General features: G+C 35.4%; 1 protein-coding gene across 1 annotated transcript in view; it reads right to left on the reverse strand.

The window, feature by feature from the left end:
* AQR (aquarius intron-binding spliceosomal factor) overlaps nucleotides 1–25,385 on the reverse strand; it is a 62,600-nt gene that overhangs the window by 11,553 nt on the left and 25,662 nt on the right. The window contains exons 18-29 of the mRNA XM_026093924.2: nucleotides 23,628–23,795; nucleotides 23,033–23,202; nucleotides 19,755–19,996; nucleotides 18,112–18,258; nucleotides 16,466–16,535; nucleotides 13,790–13,900; nucleotides 12,286–12,395; nucleotides 9,549–9,684; nucleotides 8,528–8,737; nucleotides 7,573–7,710; nucleotides 6,634–6,705; nucleotides 3,262–3,449 (exon numbers count right to left, since the gene is read on the reverse strand). Of these exons, the coding sequence (XP_025949709.2) occupies nucleotides 3,262–3,449; nucleotides 6,634–6,705; nucleotides 7,573–7,710; nucleotides 8,528–8,737; nucleotides 9,549–9,684; nucleotides 12,286–12,395; nucleotides 13,790–13,900; nucleotides 16,466–16,535; nucleotides 18,112–18,258; nucleotides 19,755–19,996; nucleotides 23,033–23,202; nucleotides 23,628–23,795 (1,762 nt within the window). The remainder of the gene's footprint in view (nucleotides 1–3,261; nucleotides 3,450–6,633; nucleotides 6,706–7,572; nucleotides 7,711–8,527; nucleotides 8,738–9,548; nucleotides 9,685–12,285; nucleotides 12,396–13,789; nucleotides 13,901–16,465; nucleotides 16,536–18,111; nucleotides 18,259–19,754; nucleotides 19,997–23,032; nucleotides 23,203–23,627; nucleotides 23,796–25,385) is intronic.

Raw genomic sequence — 25,385 nt, forward strand, 5'->3', positions numbered from 1 at the left:
GTATATGACTCTGAAGAGGATATTTAACCATACATTTAACACTACTCCGTGTATTTAACAGGCTTTGTACACATGCCTGCTTGATCACCTGAGAAGTTTACAGGACGAAATGAAAAATCAACTCAGAAGTCAGGTAACAAAGCACCTAAAGTTAAGAATGACCACTCCTAACCTCTCCAAATCAGATACCGCAAGCAATAAAGAAAAAGGAAGAAAAAGACCCTCTTCCTCCAAAATTCTGCTGCTTTGGATTTAACAATGACAACATGTTCCAAACAAAAGATGCTTCCCTTCAAGGGAATAAAGATTATTGAATTTTAAAATGATATAGGTTCGAAGAGACTTTTGAGGTTACCTGGTCCAACTCCCCCATTCCAAGCAGGGCCAACTTAGATCAGGTTGTTTTGAGCCTTGTACAGTCTAGTTTTCTGCATCTCCACAGATGGAGACTCCACAACTTTTCTAGGCAGCCTGTTGTGTCCGCTGCCTCTCACCCTTTCTCTGTACATTTCTGAGGAGAGTCTGTCAGCCTCTCCTCATACATTACATTCTCCATCCCTGTAATCAAGCTGACAGCACTTCACTGGAGTCACTTCAGTACGTCAATGTCTTTCTTGTACCGAGGAGTCCAAAACTGAATGCAGCACTCCAGATGCAGTCTCACAAGAACTGAGTCAAGACTGAGGACTTTACAGAAAGTGCTGATAGGTAATTAAGTGGCAGCTTTGCAGATTTCCTTTGTGATAACTGTTCAGAACATTGCCACAGATGCACTGAAAGGGCTCTTACTCTTTTAGCCTCAGTTTATCTGTAGATGAATATTCCAAAAGACAATTTAATTTACCTGCCTAGCAACTATTTGGGTGGCATTACATCCTGGTATTTAAGCTATCAGCAGAGGGGCTAGAGAGGAGAAGGGGATACTGTTAGGTTGCTAGACTCACTGAAAGAACACTTCTATTGCTCAAGTACTGTTTTCCTCTGTAGATTGTTTCCTTTAGTAAAGTACTCTAGATACTTGTATATGGCATTACCGGAGGACCTCTCAGGTCCAAACTCAGTTCTTCCACTAACCTGTTTCACTAACTTGAGCAAGTAAGTCCTATATTTCAGTTTTATATTCTGTAAATGCAAGCAGCAATCTCTATCTACCTTCCTCCAAAGTAATCTCAGATTATTTTTCAGAATATGCCATATGGTATGTCTCCCTCTACTTTTTTGAAGGCAGACCAAATTGCTAATTCAAAAGAATGGATTGTAACCTTTGCAAATTTGGGTAGTCACTAACCTGTAGAGAAATCTGATAGCAGCCAAGGATTAGATACGCTTATGCTTAACATACTGTTTAATGGCTTTAGGCATTCAATGTAAAAATCCAAATTCTTTGGCCAGTAAGAAAATCCAGAACTGTGATTAAAGAGATATTAAGGCACAACTATTTTTTTTTTTTAATTAATTTTGGTTTTTTGTACACTGGGAGGTATCTCAGCGGAGGTCCCTTGCTTTAATGGATTTCAACTAGTTCACTTAACAGTGAGTCAATCTACATACAATTTTGCCAGCAAATCTGAACATGGACTGACTGTCACTGGAGAGAGAACTGATGCCAGTGGAGGCACTCTGTAGCTATGCTAAGTACAGTGTTAAGCCTAAGCTAAGTAAGTGCTGATGAAAAGTATACTACAACTGCATAAACTCTGGCCAGCTCAGAACAAGAGGTCTGCCTGCAAATCACAAAAAAGCATGCCATTGATATAAGTATACATAGAGATGCAGCACTGTTCTGCTTGATCAGCTCTACCTTAAAGAATAGAAATTTTGTGAAGTAATCTACTAGACATTTTCATGGGTAACAAAACGTGAGAAATATTAACGCTTCTTTACAAGAAGGAAGGAGTAAGGAAAAAGGATTTTCCCCCATTAGCCATCGTAAAGCCCCTTACTGCAACAAGAAATTGATTTTCTTGTTTTTGTGTATTGCCATGTATTAACATGAAAAGTGAAGGGAAACAGCCAAAATCTACACAATTTGAATTGTGGGAGAGTAATATAATCAAAATGCCTGTCAAAAGCAGGTAACAATATGCGGACCAAATAAAATAGCAGATACTTCATAGGGAAGCTATGTATGATCAAAATAGAGAAGACAAAGTGTAGCAAGGTACAGAAGAAAATCCTTGATCAAGAGATTGCTTGCATCAAAGTGTAAGAATTCTTCTGTCCTCTTATCTCTACTCTGAGAAGTTACAGAACAGTAGGTGACAAAATTAACTTCATTTATCATCATACTCAAACATTATAATTTGCAGTGTGATTTTAAAATCACACTTAAAATAACTGTTGTCTATATGACTACAAAATAATATTCTGCCAACCCTTATATTTCTTAAATGAAAAAAACTGAAGTTCTCCATTCTACTTTATGTCAAAAAAACCAAAAAAACTAGGAGTTAAAACCAAACTTAAAGTAGTAAGATTTTATTTCTCTTCTTTGGCTTTATTTTCCCTTATTAATATGACAGCACAAATATGCATTTTACACAATAAAGAGCTTTATATAACAAATATATCTGATATATTTGTAATTTCAGTGTGGTAATTTAGATGAGGATAAAAAAAAGAAAAGGTATATCTTTTATTATGGAGAAGCAGCATTTATTTTAATATACAAAAAGACATTATTGCCCCTGTGCTGACAACCTGAATGCCTCCAATCAAGCAGAGCTGAAGCTCTGCTGAAATGTTATAAGAAAAACATCTTTCCCCTTTACCTAAAGGTCTCTTTAATTATATGAGAGTGGTGTTCATAACTATATCTCAGTGTGCATTTTACTGACCTTAAGAGGAATATCAAATCTTGGTTTAGCCTTGAATATATTAGATATATTGGTTTAGAAAGGGAACCTTCTGAAAAAACCCTCAGTTGTAAACAAAAAACAATCCCCCCAAAACAAAAAAAACCCACCACCAAACTTAGAAAGACTATTAAAAATCCTTTAAACGTCATCTTCCTTGAAGTACTCCTGCAGTACCAGAGTACTGCCATATGAGAAAAAGTAGTTAAATCTGACAGTATTTCAGCAAAATAAAACTAATCCGCCTTCCTAGTCTCAGCTGAAAAAAATGGAAGAAAACAACTAAATTACAGTTTTGTAAACTCCTATCCTAACAATCCAAAAAGTTTCCAACATTGTGTGTGCTTTTCCAGTTTTTAACCTGGTAGCTTCTTACAAGGTAGACAAGCCATTTTCCCCATCTTACCTTGCTCTTGCTCTTCCTTGTGCATCCAAATCAACAGTTGGCACTCCCACACGAACAAACCGTGTAAAAAGGGACTGCTCCATGTTGGAGTATTTTTGAAAAGCCATGTTCTTAATGACTGGTGGCAACTGATGATGATCACCAATCATAATCCACCGCTTCAAGCGGCTAAATCCATCCTGTGGGTTCTAGAATTAAAAAAAACTACATAATTATAACTGTTAAAATATAATCAAGGCACTCAATTACAACATATTAATAGTCAAATTGGCTATCTTAATCTAAGCTGTAAGTTTCAAAACTTCTTCTTAAGCTACAGTGATTTGCAATCATTTTAAAGATGACTACTGTTTTTTTTTCCAATCTCTCCATTGCCAGAAAAAGGGATTCATATTTTAAATAAATTCTTGCTTCTTATAAAGAAATGGATAAATTTATCTAATAAAATCAGTAGAGAAACATGAGGATCAATATTCTATTACATTGTTTTGATGACCATAAGTAAAGCTGTTATTCAGAGAACAGAAGGAAGAACCACAATTACAGACTAGTTACACAAGTAAAAGCACCAATTTCTAGGTACTACTGTTTCCCTAGAACACTCTTTTAAACTTTCATCTTTCCGTTTTTGAAACAGCGAATATGAAGTGCCTGAAATATCTGAAACAATTTTAGTCCTCATCTGCCTGAGCCACTTCAGTATGTTTGGTATACCTGTTTCCAGTTCCCCACCATCTTTTGTGTACCTGTGTTATGTACTGACACAGTACATGCTACGTACATAGTATACATGTATATGCTAAGCATATACCTTCTACGTGGGTCTCAGCACATGAAGCAATGTTTTAACAGAGGGTCAGAAGAGGCACAAATGAGTGGGTGGCATTATCCAGAAATCAGAATCCAGACGAATTCTGCCTGCCAGTTTTATAATTCAAACCCTCATTCCTCACACACTCCTCTGATTTTTCCCCTTCCTCATACAGGCAGTATTCAAGACAGAGCCTGAAGTTCCTTTTATTGCCAAGTGAAGATGAAGAGTTCTGAACTCCTCCCTGATGATGGAGCAAGGAAGGAAAGGTAAACTCTGGACTGCCCATCTCATCAAGCCTGATGATGTCAAAATAAAAAACTTAAAACCTAAAAGCACACACACGCACAGGGGATAGAAATGGCTTTCAATAACAGGGGAAAAAAAGATTTCATTTCCTTTTCTCCAGAAAGGTTACTGATTTGGAGAAGTCCAAGTTTCCTATATAATCATTCTTCTATCAGCAGTTTTAAGCTCAGATAGCAAAGCATCCAACAGATTTGGTTTTAAAGCTTTTTTAATCAAGTAGTACCACTCCATAAAGCTAGTTTCTTAGGTTTTGTTAGAGAAAAAGATTTTCAAGGACCATTTGTATGGTTCTTGTAAGACTGGTCATGCAATGTCCACCAGAACACAGTTCTATATGAAAAGACCTGCCTTAATTATCCAAAAAGCTTCACCTTCTTCACTGTTCATATACACTCCTACTTCCCCTTACTAATCTGATGCATGAAGCTCCAGACAAGTAGATGAAAAGCATTATAAGATGCTTATTTTACTAAAGTGATGACCAGGCACCTTATTACCAATGAAAACCCAGGTAAGAACCACACAGGATTTATCCATTACACAGCACAGCAGTGTTGTAACAATAAATTTAAAGACCACCAAAAAGCAAAACCAACAGCCTGGAGTAAGGTACACTTGTGTCTTCATGTACAGTCAGAGTTAAATACCTAACCTTTTACAGACTGGCTTGCATAAGATGCCACCTAACCTACACCTTATGCCCCCCTACCTTTCAGACAGTTAGGAACATCTAACTAAGCAGCAGGAAGAAAGCTCCTTCTATTTTAAGATCCACTAATTTGAATTCTGTTCTAGAGACTAGAATCAGGATTCATTAAGCCAGTAGGACAGAAAAGAACTGAATCCATTTCAAATTCCTATTAAAACTGCTAGTCCATTTCACCAACTGCCTGCACATCAGCTTCTGTTATTACAGCTAAAAGGTTTGCACACAGATCCAGTGCAGCTCCACATTTCATTCACAGAGGTGAAAGTTTAGTTCACGCTAATCTGAAATTACAAATGTTCCTTTACCTTTCCAGAGAATAACACTGTTAAATGTAAATGGGTACCAAGATAATTGAAAGGGATTAAAAGTGTCATCTGAGCTGCAGATGCATGTGAAGTGCATTTTAATTATTTATGAAATCCTCTAGCTCTTAAAAGGGGAAAGCAATACATCTCTAGCACAGGTTGCTAAAACAACCTTAGATTTGGGCCAATCTTTCACTAGAGGCACAATAAGTTTCAAGACAGGCTGAGTGAACATGTTGACTTTAGAACAATCAGACTAAACGTTTTTAGAGAGATACTCAAACCTTAACCATAGCCGTGCTGGGATTCTACTACAATAATCCCTTAGGTTACAAGGGTAAGGAACTCTTTATCTCTCCACAAACACAGAGCTATTTCTATCTGGCTTCTTAAAAATTGTGCTACAGATATCTTCCCTGCCTTACCAGTTTCCTTCTTCCCTTCCATGCCTTCTCAGTGCCTTTCCAGCTGCAATACTTCCATTTGACCATATCTCATCCACATTCCCTTTCCATCTGCCAATTATTGGTTTGCCAGGTACAATACATGCTGCAATTGATTCCAGGTTAAGCATTTCCAAACTAGCTAGCCAAAAGGTGCATAATCATTGGCCAAAAGCAGATGAAGGAGAACTGGTAACCATTTCTTCTCTTTCTATAACCTGGAACAGCAGTTAGTATCTCTCCTCTTTACTTGGCTCCAGTTTGCATGAGAGTTTTAAGTACTTGGTATTTCTCTAGCTTGGTTAATTTTGACTTAAACTGACCAACAACACAGGCAGATAGGATGATGCAGCGCTACTATACAACCCTTACATTCTTGGGAAAAAAGGTTAAAACAATTATTTCATCATAATTAGCAAGCTTAACAATGTTTTAAATTAGCAAAAATTTAATAATTCCTATTAAATGAGAAGTGAAGGTAACAAAGCCAAGACCTATTCTACACAATTATCTTAAACTTTTTTATTTTCAAAATGAAGAGCTTGATAATACCACTATTTAGTCAATTAAAGGTAACAGATTTAGAATATATTAGCTGATTCCAAAAATACTATAAACACAGGATAAACAGCTAATGAAGAATGATAGGAAAGTTCTTACTGTCCGTTCATGTAAATGGGAAATACCAGTTTTATATTACTTTCTGCAGATGACCCTCTCCTCTCCATGTTCTATATTGTTGAAGAATACATACTTTCAATTATCACTTTTTGCAGAATGTTTTATAATTCCAACCTGCAACAGGAGAGGTATAAAGGTTTCTATCTCCAGAATCTGAGCAGACTCTTCCATTAAGATGTTGTCATACTGAGAAAGAAAGAGTAAAGAAATCTGTCAATCAAGTAATACAAATTAAAGCTGTTAATCAGCCTGTCAAAAGGAAGCATCAATTAGTCATTCAGATAATCACAGATTTTAAATGGGTGGGACAGCTGCAGCAGGATTTTACTTTATAGGCAGAACAATAGTGTACTAAAATCAATGCCAGAGGGTGAAATGCTACTGTATCAATGGCAAATCTATCTGTACCAATCAGGGCTTATCTGCAGAAGCAGTCCATGACTGAACTGCATTATAGGCTTCTCACACACTACATAACCTTTCCTCAAGAGAAAAGCTTCCTGCAGTGGGGCAAACTAAGTTGGTAGGCTTGCACTGGAGCACTTCTGTGATCCAAAGCAGTGCACTTTAGGAGGCAAATACTGAAAGAAAGTTGGTAAGCTGGGAGGTTTTGTTTTGCGCTTGTCAGATATAAGTCTGCAGTAAATAAATAACTATAGATAACACTGCAGTGTGAAAAGAGCACTGCATCATAGATCTGTTTCTCAAAGCATTTATTTTTAGGTAAGCAATACTACGAAGACAGTGTTTCTCTCAATTCTGCCTTTATTTTATTACTCGATCATATCACTGCAGCTTATCATCTAACAGGGCAAAACTATTTTTTTAAACAGGTGCAGTAGTAAGCATTTCAATATATACAATATCTTGAAAGTGATCTCAACTTTTACATATGCAAATAGAAATTAAATTATTCTTCAATAAAATTACAATTAGAAACATACTGGTCAAGTGCAAAACTCAAAATAATATAGTTGCCTACATTTAGGACAGATAAAAGGTTTATAGAAGGAAAAAAAAAAGTCAGTTTTGTATCACTAGCATCATTATTACCTTGAAACCTAATTCAACCAAGTCATGTCGTTTCAGAGCAGCATGAGTACAAGTCATGGCAATAATTTTTGCTTCTTTTACCAAGAGGTATTTAGATCTATCCAGGCCACTGCGGAGAAGTTCAAATGCTCTGAATTCCTATGTGAGAGAAAAGAAAATCTTGAAAATTAGAGTTATTGCTTATAACAATTATTCATTCAGAAACCATCTGGGCCCATCTTCTTAAGATAATCAGGCAAGAAAATTATGAAGGTATCTGTTATTAACAATCTCGGAGTAATTTGCTTTAAGCTCAACCTGGAGACAACAATATTTCAAAAAACAGTCTTTTAAAAGTACGCTCATGAATTCTGCAACCTGTGTGCCTACCCAAATTCAGAGACAATTATCCAGTTGTTTCTGAGGACTACCTCTCCCTCTGCCCCATCAATCTTGCCTTACCACATCTTCTCTTGTTTTCAACTTGTTCACCACATGATAACATGACATCAAATTTCACTATAAGATCAATACAGTTAATATGACCAAATGATACCCAGATCACCTTTACGCTAATTTTGAAGAGCCCCTTCAAGCAATTCTGGAGAATATGGATGATAATCTGCTTATGCTACTGTTAGGTTATCTGATTAAAGGCAATTCACTGTAAACACAAAGACCTGGTGAGGCTAAGAGGAACAGTGATAGGTGTAAGAACCCTAATAACCTAACCAAGTGACAATGGAGCACACTGAATGGTTCCTTCTTAAGATCACAGTAGAATGATTATAGACTATTGTCCCTGGTTTAAAACAACACCAAACCACTCAACAGGGAAACTCTCACTTGAATGCCCTGCAAGCTAAAGGGGATCGCTGCCTAAAGGTGTATACTACTTATTATAGGATGTAGGGGAATGAGAATTCTGGAATGGGATTAGGTGGTTTCAGTTACTTCTAACAGCCACATGCTTTACCTCAAGCTGAGTGAATATTTTCTTAACATGTCTGAAACACCCTTCAGCAATTTCCATATCTTCTTCATAGGATTTGCCTTTGAAAATTGGCTGAGGAGCATTTGCAAAATACTGGTGAAAAGGAAAGAAACTGGAGACATCTGTAACATCAGGCAGTTTTCCACCTTTAACTTTCACTTTACTAGTATATTCTTCCCAACGAGACATTACCTACAGTAAAGAAAAATGTCATATTAAAATTTTTTTAAATATAATACAGAAAGTCATTGAATAGATGTTATTTTGCGCACACATGCATATTTTAATTCAGAATCACTTCATAAAACTATTTAACGTAAATTAAATAAAAATTATGAAATATCTAGACAGTTAAATCGTAATAAAATATGCATTTTTATCACTAAAGCAAGGCATGCTTAAATTAGCATTTGATCTTACATTGAGAAGATACTTTTGAAGCATATCTCCTCACTGTTTCCGCTAATAATATACTGGCTTGAATTCCAAACTGGATTCCTTTGGGAAGAAACTTATCCAGTTGATGCACTTTAGTAAAGCGTCCAATATTCTCCAACACTTAACGACCATTTAATGCATAGAACCACACCTGAGCTAGTCCAAAGTAACCTCTGTAAAAACATATATAGGGTGGGCATCTGGTCCTCAGTACCACTCTAAGTCTAATCCTTTTGAGACACACTACTTGCTAATGTGGATAAAACAACTGAGAAATACGTGAAGCGTAATAAGGGATATACAGAAATTCACAGTTTTGTATCCAATTTCATGCTGGCATCTAGTACCATAACAGCTCCAACTCATGAGTCATCAAGGCAAGATGTAAAACAGCAATACAAATAAGTAATGTTATAATTATAGCTTTAGTTGTTATTGTATTTTGAACCACCAAAGATTTTTTTTTTTTTTTAAGACTGAATTCTGAAAAATCCACTCCAATTTTTACAGCATGTTTCATAACATACTGAGGTCATACAGTCTCTGTAAGTATTTCAGCCCTTACTTGGTATAAGAAAAAGTGGCCAGCTGTTTCACAAGTATAAGAAACATCTCCTGGGACTCCAAGACTTTCTTGCAATCGCCCAACTTCTCGTAGAAGTTCAAGTCTTCGAGCGAGGACATAATTAACTCTTCCATACCTACAGAATAGATAAAACGTAATATTATTTGTTAAAGTCAAAACAGTTTTTATAAATATCACAATGGAAGATCACACGCACACAAGATACAACAACTACCCAGTTTCAAAAAATGAGAATTTGCTGCCTGCTGACTACTTCTATCTAGATGAGGCTTAATAATTTAAAAAACCATGCAAGAACCATTACTCTAGAAAAAGTTTCTTTGATTGTGTCACTTCACCAAGAGCTTCATAATTATTATTATAAAATTCCCATAACATACTTGTAAAGCAGAAAAGTATTATTTCTAATATACAGGTTGGAAACTATGGCATACTACATCTCATACAAGCATATACAAATTACACAAGTCTATGGACCATCATAAATGGAACGTATACCCCAAGTTTCAGTACCATAAGGCTAACTATATTTGGCAATCTATAAAATGCCTTGCAAGAATGCTTAGCCTGCCTTATTAGACAGGTCTACATCTACACACAGGAGGCCTCTGAAGTACATAAGCACAGCTGCCCACGGAAAACTCCTTTTTTTCCCCTTTACAGATCAGTTTCCCTCATCTGTCCGCTCTCTCACATAGAAGCAATACAAGAAGAACGAAAAAAACCAAAACAAAACAATGGAACACATTTTTCCAAAAAGAAAAGAGAAAAATAGTATAGATGGTTGAAAGTAAAGAGATAAGAGAGAAGCAGGACACTATCTTTTACAAATACATATGTAAATAAAAGCTTAAATGAATAAAAGTTAAATTTCAAGTTTGTGCTAAACTTACTATTCATCAAATACACTTTCTGCACAGCAAAAAAGGACACAATCCCTGGGAAATATAATGTGTTCTACTGTCTTATTTACAAAAGTTAGAGTAGTAAAAGCTGGAGATTTTAATTCAGTAAGACATAACTGAAGATAATATTGTTTTAAAACTGGAAAAAGCAAGTTCCTTCTACAGGAGCTAAAACAGTTAAGACTCCTGGAATGTTGAATAGGTTTTTGTCTTCAACAAAATTAATCCATCAGAATTACAACTGACTGCAACCAGTTTATTTCCACGCTTCCAAGTTTCTTCTTATTCCTCACAATTCAAATCACATGCCCTGTTTTATTTATTCATTCAGGGCTAAAAAAATATCCTTTAGCTGTGATTCCTCTTCCAGTTCTTAAATGACAGTACCAGGTTAATCAGCTCCTCTCCACCCTATGTCCTTATACTATCCCCTTCTGCTTTGCCAGCAAAGGGAGCAAAAAAGTAACGAGGCTTGCAAGTAGTAAGAATTCTTCAAGCAGTATTAATGCCCTTTCTAAAGCAGCCTGACACAGAAAAGCATGAATTTAGAAGCAACCTAAAAAACAAGCAAAACCAGAGACAAATAGGAAATACTTCTTACAGAAGTGCAGCCTGCCTTTAAATGTATTCCTCATCACACATCTCTCCCTCCATAATTGCCAGAACACATAGGACTTTGCAGTGATGTCCTGTAGCTCTGGAGTTACTTTGCAAAAGAATGACAATAGATAATGGAGAGTCTCTTGAAAAAACATCTTTTAATGATTAGCATTAGTGTTCAAGGAATATATTAGATCTTAGATACTACTAAATAAGTATCTGCCATAACATTATTTCATTAAGATTTCAACTATTAAATTTTGGGAGTAATTTGATTATGTCACAGCATTCAAATTTGAAAAAACAAAAACAAAAAACAAAAACAAAAAAAACCCACAAAAACACCCTTAAGTATTCCTTTTGCTAAATAAAACTCAACTCCATATATTTGGGTAACTTCCCGTGGTTATATGTAATTTTTACTACAGCTTTTAAAAGTCAAGGTATTGCTATAATAATCCCATACTGGACAGTCCATTTATTTCCAATGCATGACCCTTACTTCCTGCTTACGTTTATGAATGTGTGTAATCCTACTGACATCAAATGGACTAACATGTAACATAAAACATACGAATATCTACAAGAACTTGTTCTTTGCACTGACATAGGCTTGAAAGCTTTCCTTATGAAAGTATTCTTCAAAATGTGTTGTTTACCAATGACATAGAAACAATTTTATATTTAAGTATTAAGGCATATTTTAACTGTGCAATGGTCTGTATAATATAAAATGATTTGAAGAACTATAAGCAGAAGGATTCAATGCACCTTTACATTTATGTATGCAAAATTTAGCATGCCAGTAAAAGTGACAATATATTTGCACAAAAAATTCTTAACTGCAAAAACCTAACTATTCAACTTACTCTCATGGAACAAATCAACTCTATAAAATGCGTAATTGTCCAATATATAGTGAACTATTTTTTTCAAATGGTTGAGTTTGTAAACAAGCAACTGCCTAATTTTGCTTTGATTTCTCAAGACAACAGATAGCGTGTATACTCAATAAAAACTAAAATTACCTAGCCTTACACTGAAAATAAGGGCAGTCAGCATTACCTGGACTCGGTTATACGAGAAAAGTAAAATTTGTCAAGGATAGCTCCTTGTCCATTTACATGGCAGGCAGAAGGGATTCAGCATGCACATTTCAGCTACAATGCCTGCACAAACCAGTTTATCATTAGCACCTCCTTCTTGCTCACCTGCTGAAATCTTTCTCTGTCTCCAATTCCTCTTCTCCATGACCCAAACGCAAGAGGTGGCGCTCATCAATGTCTAGAGCCATGATTTTCTCAAACAGCTGGTTCAGAGCCTAAAGATTGATAAGAACAGGACAAAGAGTAGTTTTTAGAAGTTCAGAGGCTCTTGTAGGGAAAACTGAAGGGTGAGCCAGCTAGGATAGACGCCTATTTTGGTGACAACTGAATCCAAACCAAACATGAAGGTAACACTGAAACTAGACCTCTTGATCTTGATAAAGGTGAAATCAGCCTACTGAAACAGTTGTCTTTACATACTTTATACAATTAAAAATTGCCTCAATCATCTAATATAATTAAAAGAAAATCATAGTTTATACAGCTATTAGTTTATAAAACTGTCTCAAGAAATATACTTTGCAAACATGCATTTTGTTAGATTACTTTGAACCTATTTTGTTCGTCTGACTTTCATTACACATCGGAAGAGTGCTATCCGGTATTGGCAGGTGCCACATCTCCATTTCAAGTAGATAAATGAATTTTGCCCACCTAAACTTCTCAAGGTGTGCCATAGCATGTAGCACAACATCATATTCAGTTATGTCTTACTTCACGACTTAAATACTTCAGTTCTCCAACAGTTTAATATGTATCAACTGCCCAATTCAGATATTTTTCAAAGAGTAAAAGCAAGCACTGGATCAGCAAGTTATGGAATTTTAAGGATAAAAATGAGTGAGCTTCACTTGTACTTCTAGTCAAACGGAAGTCATGCAAATACACTGAAGCACAGTATCAAAAGTATAGGGAATGAACACTGCTGAGAGACAGGGTTTATATCCCAAGTACAGTTTCAAGTTAATGTGGTCGTATAGTTTTTGTCTGGTCAAAACAGTTCAGTTAAAATAGCTGACAAAGGATAGGCTACTTCGGAAGACTGGGAAATAGATACACCTAGTTTACTTGAAAAAGATGAGTTTACGAACAAACCCTTCTAAAGCAGATGCTGCTATAGAATAGGAATCTTTAAGACATTTTTCTATTTTAAAACTGTTTGAGAATTAGCAGCTAGTCTTCATCTCTTGTGAAAGGGAAGTAAGTACCCAGCTGAAAATGACATGCTACCTTTTATGTCTTCACCTGGAAGCATAAAGCATAGAGCAACCAGAGACCCAGACAGCTAGTTAGCAAAAATCCAGTCTGGCATGCATGTGGTCAATGTGCAACTGTGAGAACTGTACTAACACATAGTCAAAATACTTTCTAATTTCCACCCCCAAGCAGCTAAATATAACAAAAACATCTGATAAATATCTCAGAACCATGAACTTGAAATTCAAAAATGTAATCTCACATTATAAAGCTGGCACAAAAACTACATGCAAACCAACTCAAGTTTTCAGTATTAGAAACAACTGCAATCATGGAATTACTAATCTTAGCACAGTATCTGTTGTTCTTGATTTTAACTAAAGAAAAATTTTATACGTCGCTCTTACTTTACCTGATTAGAGTGGGTAACTATAAGGGTTCGCTGTTCCGGGAAATTATGATAAAGATTGGATATTATCTGGACTGCTACATCAGTTTTTCCAGTACCAGGTGGACCTACTACCTAAAAAAGAAAGAAACAAACAAACAAAAAAACCAAAATAAAAACAAACAAAAACATCATTCCCCCTCCACCCTCCGCATAATTTATGAGACTATTGCACAGGACAGAAATATAGCTTGTAGGGAAAAACAGCAATCTGACAAGACACAGACATTAAGCACTAATGACAAAAATTTTATGTTTCACCTACGATTACTAGCTAGCTCCTGTGAACTTCAAAAACACATGGAATATACTGTGAAAGACTTAGCCTGGTGCTAATACAGAGTCCTGCGTAAGAGGAATACTGTCAGCCAGAGCACAAAGTGCTCTTCTGTTTTGCAATCCAAAGCCAGAAACCATGAAAAAAAGACTTCCTTGGGGGGGGAGTCTGTTTAACTTCAGAGCAAGACGGGAAATAGTGAAAAAAGCATTAAAAATGTTGCTGAAAAAGAATAAGGGACTTCTGAAAGACAATGACAGACAATGACAAAGACAATGTAGACAATGTATGAAGTAAGCAGGCAGAGGCAGATATAAAATGACAGACTCCAGTCTCTTCATTTACTCAAAAAAATCTAGAACTGACCATAGAGAATACCTACAGTTGATGTTTTTATAGGTTCAATTACATCAACAATATTAAGAAATCTTACACCTAAAACATTTTACAAGTATTATAATCTATTTCAAAGTCATTTGTACAGTATTAAGCACAGAACAGCAAGTTTCATGTATCTACGTATAAAATTACAAAGTGCTGGGAAATCATGCTTGCCTTATTCACACAATAATCTCACTGATCAGCTAGATTCAAAAAAATCGAGTAAGATTGTACTTACTTCTCTCTCATAAATATATTTGTTTCCAATGAAAAAAAAAAATAGGCCTACATTATATAACTGCTTTCCCAAGCAGTTCTCCTCCTTTTCCCCCACAGAAAAACAAGTGATTTAGTCCAAAATCAGACACACACCCTCAAAAATAAAAAAACCTGACTGTCATCATTTTTCCCCTTTTTGACCTACCAGACTCCCATTCTCTGACCACTTTTAAAAATCTAGTAACATGTTTTTAGTAGAAAAGATCAAACTATATACTGATCATTTATGTAAGCCGACAGAATATCAGACACAGGAAGATACTTTGTCCTTTAAAGCCCTCCAAAAAGGGGCAGATGGTAGTTTATAATGCATTATGCTTGCATATGAAAGTTATTATTACTACTTCAACAAGGATTAAACGATACTAATGAACAGTACAAGATGCTATTCAAAAAAAAAAAAAAAAAAAGATGAAAACAAAAACTACATTACCTGCAGACCCCCCTAGTATTTTGTGTGTTAATTACATATTACAAAATGGTAATGAAGCTTTCAATTTCCCAGTCACCTTTTCTCTGATACAAAATGATACTCCAATATACTGGTGTGGGTATTCTTAGGCAAACACTGCAATTATTTAAAACCCAGCAGTCCAAATCATTGGCTTCATTCCTAAAAAAAACCCCTCCAGCATTGTTAAATATGCAATTTTAAAGCATCTATCACTGTGCCATTTTTACAACACAAAAAAAGTGCTTTAATTTCTAAATAGACCTTAAAGCTCCAGAAAGTTCTGCTATGTTCTACTGAAAAATGTTCCATCTTCAAAAAGATATTTAGGAAATCAGGTAACCTTTATACATATTTACAATACCACTGATTTCAGCAGATTAGTCAGGCAGTGAGAAAAGATAAACAACGCTACTGAAATTATTTTTTTCCTTTGCCTTGTATTTTGTGCACTAGCTGCAAGTATTTAGGGAGAGGTAAAAAGACAAGGAGGAAGGGGAGGAGTAAAGGAGTATGGTGCTAATGAATACTAATTCAAAAGCTAAAAATTAGCATTAATGCCCAAGTAGTCCAGAAAGAGAGCAAGAAGATCATAACAAATACAGAAAAGTCATTCAAATACTCCACTAAGGAGTCACTAGCAGATAGGCAGTACTTCACTGGAAGCATCTGTGGTCAGAAGATCTAATTAAGAATGGTAAGCTTTACAGCCCTTTGCAGAACTTTACTGAATACAACTTACTTTCAAAACAAACCTATAGTTTTGATTTAGTTTAAAGCTTCTTAGTTATAGGAGTCAGCAGGATTATAAAGAACTGTAGATTAAATTTAATAAAACAGCAGAAAAAATAGCTCCCCAAAGACCATTCAACGACTTTCTTTTCCTTCAACTGGGTTAGACCAAACTTAAAATGATGCAACTAATTAAAAACAGCCAAAATGACAGACATAGCAATAGTGCTGCACTCCAAAACTGGCAGTCCAACCACTTGAAAAAATAAATTCAGTTGTTGTAGAAAGACTTTTGCCATTGAGATATAGGACAAAATTATGCAGAGATCAGATATGTTTTTGAGATATGATTTTGTTAAGAAAGGATGCTGAACCTCTCTGTGTTGATTTTTCACGTTTTTAACAATTAATAGAGTATGTACCCTCAGAGAGGCTACAAAAAGGACACACTGCACTGAATGTACCTCACACCAGGATCAAATAAGAACTTACAGCACAGATTCCTTAAAAATATTCTTACCATAGTTAGCCCAGGTTGCATTCCTGCACGTATAGCTTCAATCTGAGTATGGGTAAATTGAATAGTATTGCTGTAACACACCAAAACAAAATCAGAATATTCACAGATTCTGCCAACAGTTTTGATGAAAGCCATTGTTTTAACAAGTTTGATTTAAATGAAAAAGCTATGTGTTTCTCCAGAATTACATGCTTACAAACTTTTATATATTTTAGACCATCATTACATATTTTAGACCATCATTACAACTAATAATGTAACATTTTTATAAACAACAATCTTGCAATTTCTAAGCAAGAGAGTAGATCAGTGTTCACTTGACAACCAAATCATCCCATCTAAAAGAATGTCTTTAGTTGGTTAGTATTTGCTGAGAAAGCAGCCAATGAGAGCATAAAATTATTTAGTTGTGATTGTCCTTTCCAATGCTGGAGTAATATACTGACATGTTGAAACATCAAGTTAAATGACATCACTAGGTTACTTGGATATACAGAAAATGGAATGATAAATCTATCAATCCCTAAACAAGGCATTCTGACAAGCGATCAAAACTCTTCCAGACCTGCCATTCTTCAAGCAATGGGAGCTCTACCAAGGCCATCTCTATTACACAAAGTACATACCTCAGGCACCTCTCTCAAGTAGGAACAGACCTAAGTTAAAATACTTGAACCGTATCAAGGAAATTTTGTAAATAAATATATAGATCAATTCTTAAATAATTTATCAAAGCAAATTAGTTCCAATGCTATCATTTGCAATCAGTAAAGGAATTTATAGAACATCTTGGTAGAAATACCTATCTCTTGTCAGTAATATTAAAATAGCATTTCTAAGTGAGATCAGCACTTACTTGCACTGCTAAACTCTTGGGCCAGTCTACTAGCCAGGGAAAGTGAAATAATTTTCCAAAGAACTGCTAGTGCCTTTTACCAAGGCTTTCTTAACAAAAAATAGCCCAAACACCCATGCACTTCTATTACCCCATTTGAACCTCCCATCTACAAAGATGCATCTCTAAATATTTCTTCAAGGACCAGTGCTTAATAAGTGCATTCCTCCTTCCCTGACACAGTCACACTCTTGTAGATATCATAACGAGGAGTTGATGTTGGACCTCTAACTGCAGGTCTTCAGCTTTAAAAGATCTACAAGCCATTTGTTGCATGGAGAATGAATGGGATATGTATGCAGTGACAGGCCAAGCAACTGACGTGATACATATATATATAGCTCTGATGCTATACAGTATTTTACATTTCCAATTGCCTCTGAAAGTAATTATTGAAAACAAATTGAAGCTTTTAATGTGCTTGTTTTCAGTGGTATATAAAAGATTCTTCAGACTTCCAGTATTTTGAAAAAATAAGTATTTTTTTAACATACTTCTAAAAATAAAACTATTCAATCAGCACAGTTCTTTAAATTAGACTCTCAATTGATTATAAAAAATATTTTAAAAAGATCAGTAGGGAAAAGAGGGACAATTACAGAAAAAAATAAAATAGTCTTACATAAGAAACTTGGTAATGGTATCAAAATGGCATTTCATTTACAATCTACAATACTCTTATAGCTATTTTCTAAAATGAATAGCTGTCTATCTGTTAGCGCTTGTGACTACATTCCCATGCAATTCTTACCGCTTTGGTTGATTATATGGATATGGTCCTCTGTTTGGAATGACATGAGGTTCTACAATCAATGTTTTAGCTTCGTCGGGTTTTTCTTCATTCCCATCCTCTTCCTTCCTTTTCTTTCCTTTACCTCCTTTTATTGGGAAAGTTATCCTGTAACACACATTTTATGCCTATACTTCAGTATATTCACTATGATAACAGATTGTCTTTAGAAGTTTATACATGAAGTTTCTTTACAACATTAAAATAAACCTTCCCACAACCAGCAAACAACAAGGGACACATACAACAAAGGATCAATAAGAACAAGGAAGAGGGATGAAAATAAACTGATGATGCTGATTTTAATAAATAGTGTATTTAACAGAAAGTTCAGAAAAAGTACTCTCTAAACAGCTGGAAAAGACAGGAGCAATGAGCTGAGAAAGCTAGAAAAGCGAGATCCTCTAATTTAAATCAGAAAAAATCATGATGGAGGAATCCTTCTAACAGCTATCCAATCATCTTGATACAGCAATAAAGATATCTTTGACAGCAATACCCTCTTAATCTCTTTGCAAGAGAAATGCAGCAGTAGGAAGAGCAATAACAATAATAAGGAAGTAATGTTTTGCAAGTCGTTCATAAAGATGAAAATCTGTATTTCCATCTAAGAACTGAAAACTGTAACACTAATATATCACAGGAAATTGTGTGCAATATCTTGTCTTTATGCCTTTACACTACTATCATATTACTATGTAGTGTTAGTGCCATCCTCTCACATACTCTGTACATGCAGTGTTTCAAACAAACCTGGAAGATCTCCTCCCCCCTTTTCAAGGTTCAATTTAGCAATGACAAGAGTTGATCGGGGGGCGGCGGTGGGGGGGAAATTCCCCCAGTCAGAATTCTTCCTTCAAAAAGAAATAAATTTAAGTTCTTGTTAACTTTTAAGGGAAAACATGTACACTTTTTTTTCAGTCCAGTCACCTATTCTCCAACAGTGCACATGGTGAAACTCAGCTGCCAAAGAGCAAGGAAGCCCACAAGGAGGGATAGAACATGTCCAGTAAGATAAGCCACTAATATTTTGGGATGGACAACACCAACACTGAAAGAAATCATGTCATTCTCATTCAGGAGTCACCAGGGCAAGCATCCTGTTTCAGAAACTATTTCTAAAATAAAAAAAGCACTATGGGATATCAGAGTTTTTTGTTTTGACTGAATGATCTTTCCAAAAGCTCAAATTCTAACTGAAGCTGAAATTGCCATCCTTGGCTTGCTTTAATGTGTCCTGTAAGAAAATTAGGTAGTTAAAAATTATTAGGCTGCACTTGAGGAGACTAGATCTCACAACACAGAGTTGAAAGCTGCACACTTTGATTGTATCTCATACTGTTGTTTTTCCCATAAATTCAATAGACTGGTCTACAAGCAATGTGTTGAGGTACTTCCATATACAGTACAGCAGAAGATGGTCCTGAGCCTAACTATAGTATACAGTTGCCTCTGTTATATAATGATTTAAATCCTTCTATTAAGTTATGAACATATTCCCTTATAAGAAAGAGCACTTCCCTTCAAACATTAAACTCTACTCCATCTGAGAACGCACTTCAGTGAGAATACCAGACCAGGAGTATTGGAAATTTTTAGATCACCTGAATGGGGGTATCTGCAGAACTGGATTGTCAACAGTCACTTTAATATTATATCCAGGAAAGCTGGCTTTTAAGTGATCAATGGAGAGAAAAGTGTCATTAAAATCCAGAGATGCAATCTGATTTGGCATTTTTGAATAGTGCGCACTACTTGGGTCTCCATATCCGAGAATGATGTCATGCAGCCAGTCAGGAACCACACAATCTGTGTTCATCAAATTCCTAATAGTCTCCAGAACAGCCTGCAAATTAGAAGAGTGGAAAAAACTTAACTGGAAAGAGTGACTTTTTACTGACAAAATGTGACATACTGAAGACTAACCAAATTATTCTAGGATGCTAGCATGTATCAGTCTTCCACTGACACGTGTTTGGTTAGACTGAATCAGTTGCTATATATTCTGCTGATATCATTGCATATACAGCGTATACAACAAATCATCAGTGTCAAGGAATCTAATTCCTAAACTATTAGTGAAGAGATAATAGAGAGCTTCATAATCATCAGTAAGGTTTTTATGCTAGAACATTCGAAGGAAAAAAATTGGCACAGTTCAAAACCTGTATACAAAATAAAAAGTGTTTGTTGTGGTCTGAGTTTATAGTCCTGGCTTTACAATGAGTGATAAATTCACATTTAATCAATAACTAGACATATTTCTGCACACAGTTCCTCTCCAGGCCTTCCATAAGGCCATCATGTTTGAACTAAAAATACTTAAAAGTTCTGCAAAATTATAGTCCTGGCACACACTGAGTTTCTATGTAAAATCTTGGGGTGCAGTTTCCTTGCTTTGCAACTCTTTCTTTCCCGACTTCCTTTTCCCCACCAGGCTAACAAGTTAAATCCCAAGGCAACTGATGACTCCACGGAGTCCCCAACTTGTTTCCACATACATACTCATCCACAAAGCTGAAGCTTCTGGGAAATGGCTTTAACTATCAGCCTCTGGAACAAGCAAACTGTAAACCTTACACCAGGCTTTTTGAAGACTATACGAATAAGGCTTTTTAGAACAATTACGCTTTAGTTGGAGCAGCACAAAAATGTTAAACTAATAAATTGTTTAACTATTAACTTCTACGGTATTATTGTAAATATAGAACGAATCTTTCTGGCTTAAATGTATTCAGTGCAAGTTAACACATTTGTGCTAAGAAAAGGTAGTATTTATAAGTCTGAGTGATAATTTCTCAGAGGAAAGTTTAAGAAATATGTTCCTAACAGCTAGTGTTGTTTCTTCGTCACAAAAAATGTTTCAACTTTTAAAATTAACTTCTAAACATGTAAAGCTAATAAGATTAGTTCTTTTAAGAACTAACACTGCTGACCAATTGTAGCAAAGTAGTGCTGTCACCTCCAGTAAACACGTTATATTTGCACTTCCACTGCTGTCACATCTGCTTTATTTACTAAGACCGCACAAGTGTTCTCTTGTCTTCTCTCCTACAAGCTCAGTATAAAACTTCAAGCTGTGTTCCCTTGACTCAATACATAATGAACATTAATCACAGTAATACCTTGTTTTCTTCTGTCCAGCTGTAGTTAGAAAGGTTTTCTGCAGATGACATGAAAAGCTTGTACTCAAATTGTCAGTGATATGATAAATTTGGAAACAACTTACAGTTTGTTTTGACAAATGAATGCATGTGAGACTTAAGTTAAAAAAAAAAAAAAAGAAAAAGAAAACCACAGACAAAACAGCCCACCATAGAATAGTTTGCACAGTGATGTGCTGCTACATAATCTGCAGTAGACAGTACAAATTTGAAAGCTACACTCACAACTAACAGTAATTCTGACTGATCTCAAATATCCACTGCAGCATTTCTCTTCTGACTACACAGAAGTCCCTGTTGGAACAAACACTTCTGTGGTGCCAGCATACTAACAAGCTTTGGCAGAGAACATGTGTTCATAATGTAAAATGGACCTGGCACAGACACACAACATGTAAAAAATAGAAATGATTGCTAACTTAAATGTAAAGTTATATAGGACTTTAGCAAGTACTTCTAGTATACTAATCCATGCAAGCTAGTGTTTCACACCAGAGACATCTTTCTAGTCATACAGCAAAGAAAAAAACCAAACTACTCATGCCTCTATCCAGCTTCACAGAACATGCTGTAGAATCCTCTAAAGAAATGAAAATCGCTTTAATTATGCAATGTGTGAATTCTAATACACCAAAAGAAAGAATTTTTTATTCAAGTTCCATTTGCACAGTGGAAAGCTCAAGAAAAATTAAAGATTAAATAATCTAAATCATCGAACAGCAAAGAAACCCAGCATACATACAAGAAATGTTTTCAAATGTACAGAATCATGCCAGATTAAAGTCACCTGATCAAAACAGCTTGCGATGGGCAAAGACCACTTTGTCAAATTTTTTATTTTTTTTCAATTCATATTTGGTTTTAGAAACTCAAATAAATGTTTAATCTTTGCTTAAAAACTTTACCCTTCTTGCTTAAAGTAGGAAGACAAGAATTTAAGTTATTGATGTGCTTCCTGAGAAACAACGCTTGCTGACTCACTCTCTGTATAAGCAAAATTGAATATAAAGTGTGTGCTTAACTTTAGATTAATCTTATTCATAAGCAATAGACAATATCGTAATAGATTTTTTTAAATCCTGACCAAACTCCCAGAAGGCTCTCTTGACAATGAATACCCGAGGAAGTGAAACGCCAAAGAATCATCCACTGGGAGTAACGCATTGTGACTTAGCAAAAGAAAAAGCACCATTCGATCTATAAAGCTGAAGTTAGCATAGCATAAGATCTCCGTAAGGATTAATGATTAAGTAATCAGAGTTAAATCTTGTCTGACACCATCCAAAGTCTAATGAGAAACCAGTCCAGTGATGTTTCCAAAAGCTAACAGGTATCTGAGTTTTGTCTTCTGACTAGCTACTTCTCTTCCTACGGCCCACCATCACATCAGAGTAGTGTTCCACACACTCCCTTGCCCTAAAAGGCCAAAAACAACTAGCCTAAAAGACTATTAGAAGATTGTTATAAGACTGAAATGATAAGCTAATGTTTTATTATTGAGTGTTCAAGCGAAGAAGTAGCGTTCCAGTTCTCAGTTACTCTAATGCTTAGCTGTACAGGGGAAGTTATCACCAGTTGATGGGCTCTAACTTCTTAATGCTGTTGAACTCTGCCTGAAAAGCCTGTCTAACTACACGCAGCTAAAATGAACAAGTCTCAGTAATGCTACCATACTCAGATGAACTTTTATTCTATGAATCCATGTACAATAACTTTACCTTGAAATTGTTTTCTTTTGGTTTTCTTCTCATTATTACATTAAATGTCTCATACACATCTTCTGCTCCATTCTGAATTGTGTTGGTCATGTCTTGTTGATATTGGTTTGGATCCAAAAATACTCTGTATGTTCTGCAATCCCCTTTAAGTCTTGGCTTGGGCTCAGGTCCTGTCCATATTGAAACAAAGAGTTAGATTATAATTTGAAGTAGTGCTAAAAGCAGATTATCATTCAAATAAGTGATCCTTATTCATTTCTGAAACAGAATTTAGGCATAATCATACTAAAGCTCATTTCTGTGTGGCAGTACAATGTTTTTCTTCCACATTCTCATCCCATTTCAAACAGTGTTTTTAAATATAATGTTTTATTCCTAAAAACAAAATGTACTTGATGCATTGTATTCAAAGAACTTGCATCAGATTTTATCAAATTAACCTTTTTCAAGACAACTTCTGAATTTGGCTTGTTTTTACAAGTAGGTAATGAATTCAATGAGCATCACTTAAAAGAGAAAGTAAAGTAAATGATTATGCTAATTAAAAAAAAAAAAAAAAAAAAAAGTCTTTCAAAAAAGTTTTGGTACACCCTACCTTCTTCAATAACACGTCCTTTCTCATCTAACATGCCCTGGATTTCACAGCCTCGGACGTACACCAGGCCAGTCTGCTCAACGAAAGGTCGGCGTCGGTCAAACTTAGTGCCATAAGGTTGCGTGGGACGTACCGCAATCAAAAAACAGACATCATGTTTACGCAGACCTGATTCAGAAAAGGAACATTTAGTGATTTGATAGAATACTATTTTCCATTTCCATTCCTTAAAATACATACAACAGAATCTTTAAAATTTCTTTTAAATTTAAAAGCATTTGTTCAGAGCATAATGCCTTCTGTTATTAAATACACCTTTAACTTAGCAGATACAGAATCATGGGATATTGTTGACTTTTCCACTACTCTTGCACCCTAAAACCTGCTAGGATTCTAGGAGAATTTAGTTCCTTTTTTCATGACAACAAACTTCTGTATTTCAAAACTATTCTGTCCCCAGTAATCTTCTTTAGGTTACACAACCTAAATGTTTTCAACCTTTCCTCAAAAAGCACAAATCTCTTCTTCTTGTTGCTTTCTTTGGGCTTTCTCAAATTGATTTAAATCAATTTTGAAGTGCAGTGTCTAGAACTGGGCACAAAATCCTAAACAAAGTTATTTTAGTCACCTATGTACTAGGGTAGAAGAAGGTCACGCAACCCAGTCATTTGTTTTCCAGGCTATACTCCCGTTTGTAAATCCCAGTATGACTTGGCCAAGTGTTTTTCTTCTTCCCTTAGCAGCAGCATATTGTTGTTGAATCACGTTTGCTTCTGAACCATCATGAACTCAGACTCTTTTCTTTCTGCAGAGTTAATGCCTAACAAGTTATTTCCCCATCATGAATTTGTGCAGTGCATTATTCTTGCCTAAGTTTAGTGTCTTATATTCATCCCTATTGAATTACATCCTATTTTTAAAAGTCCATTTTTCCAATTCACTAACGTCATCTTGAACACTGATCCTTTCCTCCAGCATACCTGCAGATTCTCACAGATCTGTGAAACCTTCAAAATTTACTAAATATATGCTGTATTCCATTACATGATTAACAGAAACTTCGAACAGAATTAAGTAGAGATGATTGCTGAACCTCATTTGAAAGATCCTCTTCGCCTGAGGCAAAAAATTTATTACTTATTGGATATTGTTATCCAACTTAAAGCAGTTTCATCACTGCCTTGTTATGTCAGACAATTCTTCATTTAAGTCCTGATTCAGCAATAGATTTAAATATTACCTAACTTAAAGCATTACTGCTTCAGAAACCACACAGATAGCTCAGGCATTTAAAAGTAGGTGCACTGCTATAAGGATATGTATGTACACACACACACACACACACACACACTCTATAGATTTTTAAATAGGTAAACTAGTGTCATAATAAGGATATCAGCTTCCAGTCTATTTCTGTAAGCTAGCAACCTTCAGGACTGAATGGCAGAGTTTCACCATCATCAATTAAATACCAATACATGAAAGAACAAGTGCATTAAAAATAAATAAATAAATAAATAAAATATTGGAGAGTACGACCATACCAAAGGCAACTAATTTATTTTAAGAACATATGGATAAGATTTCTTGGTGTTAATCCTATTAATTCACTAGATTAATCACAGGATGGAAAGATTTATCTGAGTCATTAAATTATAAAACCTCACCCTAAAGTGCTTAAAAGCATACAGAAACTCTGTTGAATCAGAAGCAGTGTAAGAAATTACATGTTTCATAAGGACTCTCAAATTTGGACTA

The sequence above is a fragment of the Dromaius novaehollandiae genome, chromosome 5, assembly GCF_036370855.1.
Source record: "Dromaius novaehollandiae isolate bDroNov1 chromosome 5, bDroNov1.hap1, whole genome shotgun sequence".
Classification (NCBI taxonomy): domain Eukaryota; kingdom Metazoa; phylum Chordata; class Aves; order Casuariiformes; family Dromaiidae; genus Dromaius; species Dromaius novaehollandiae.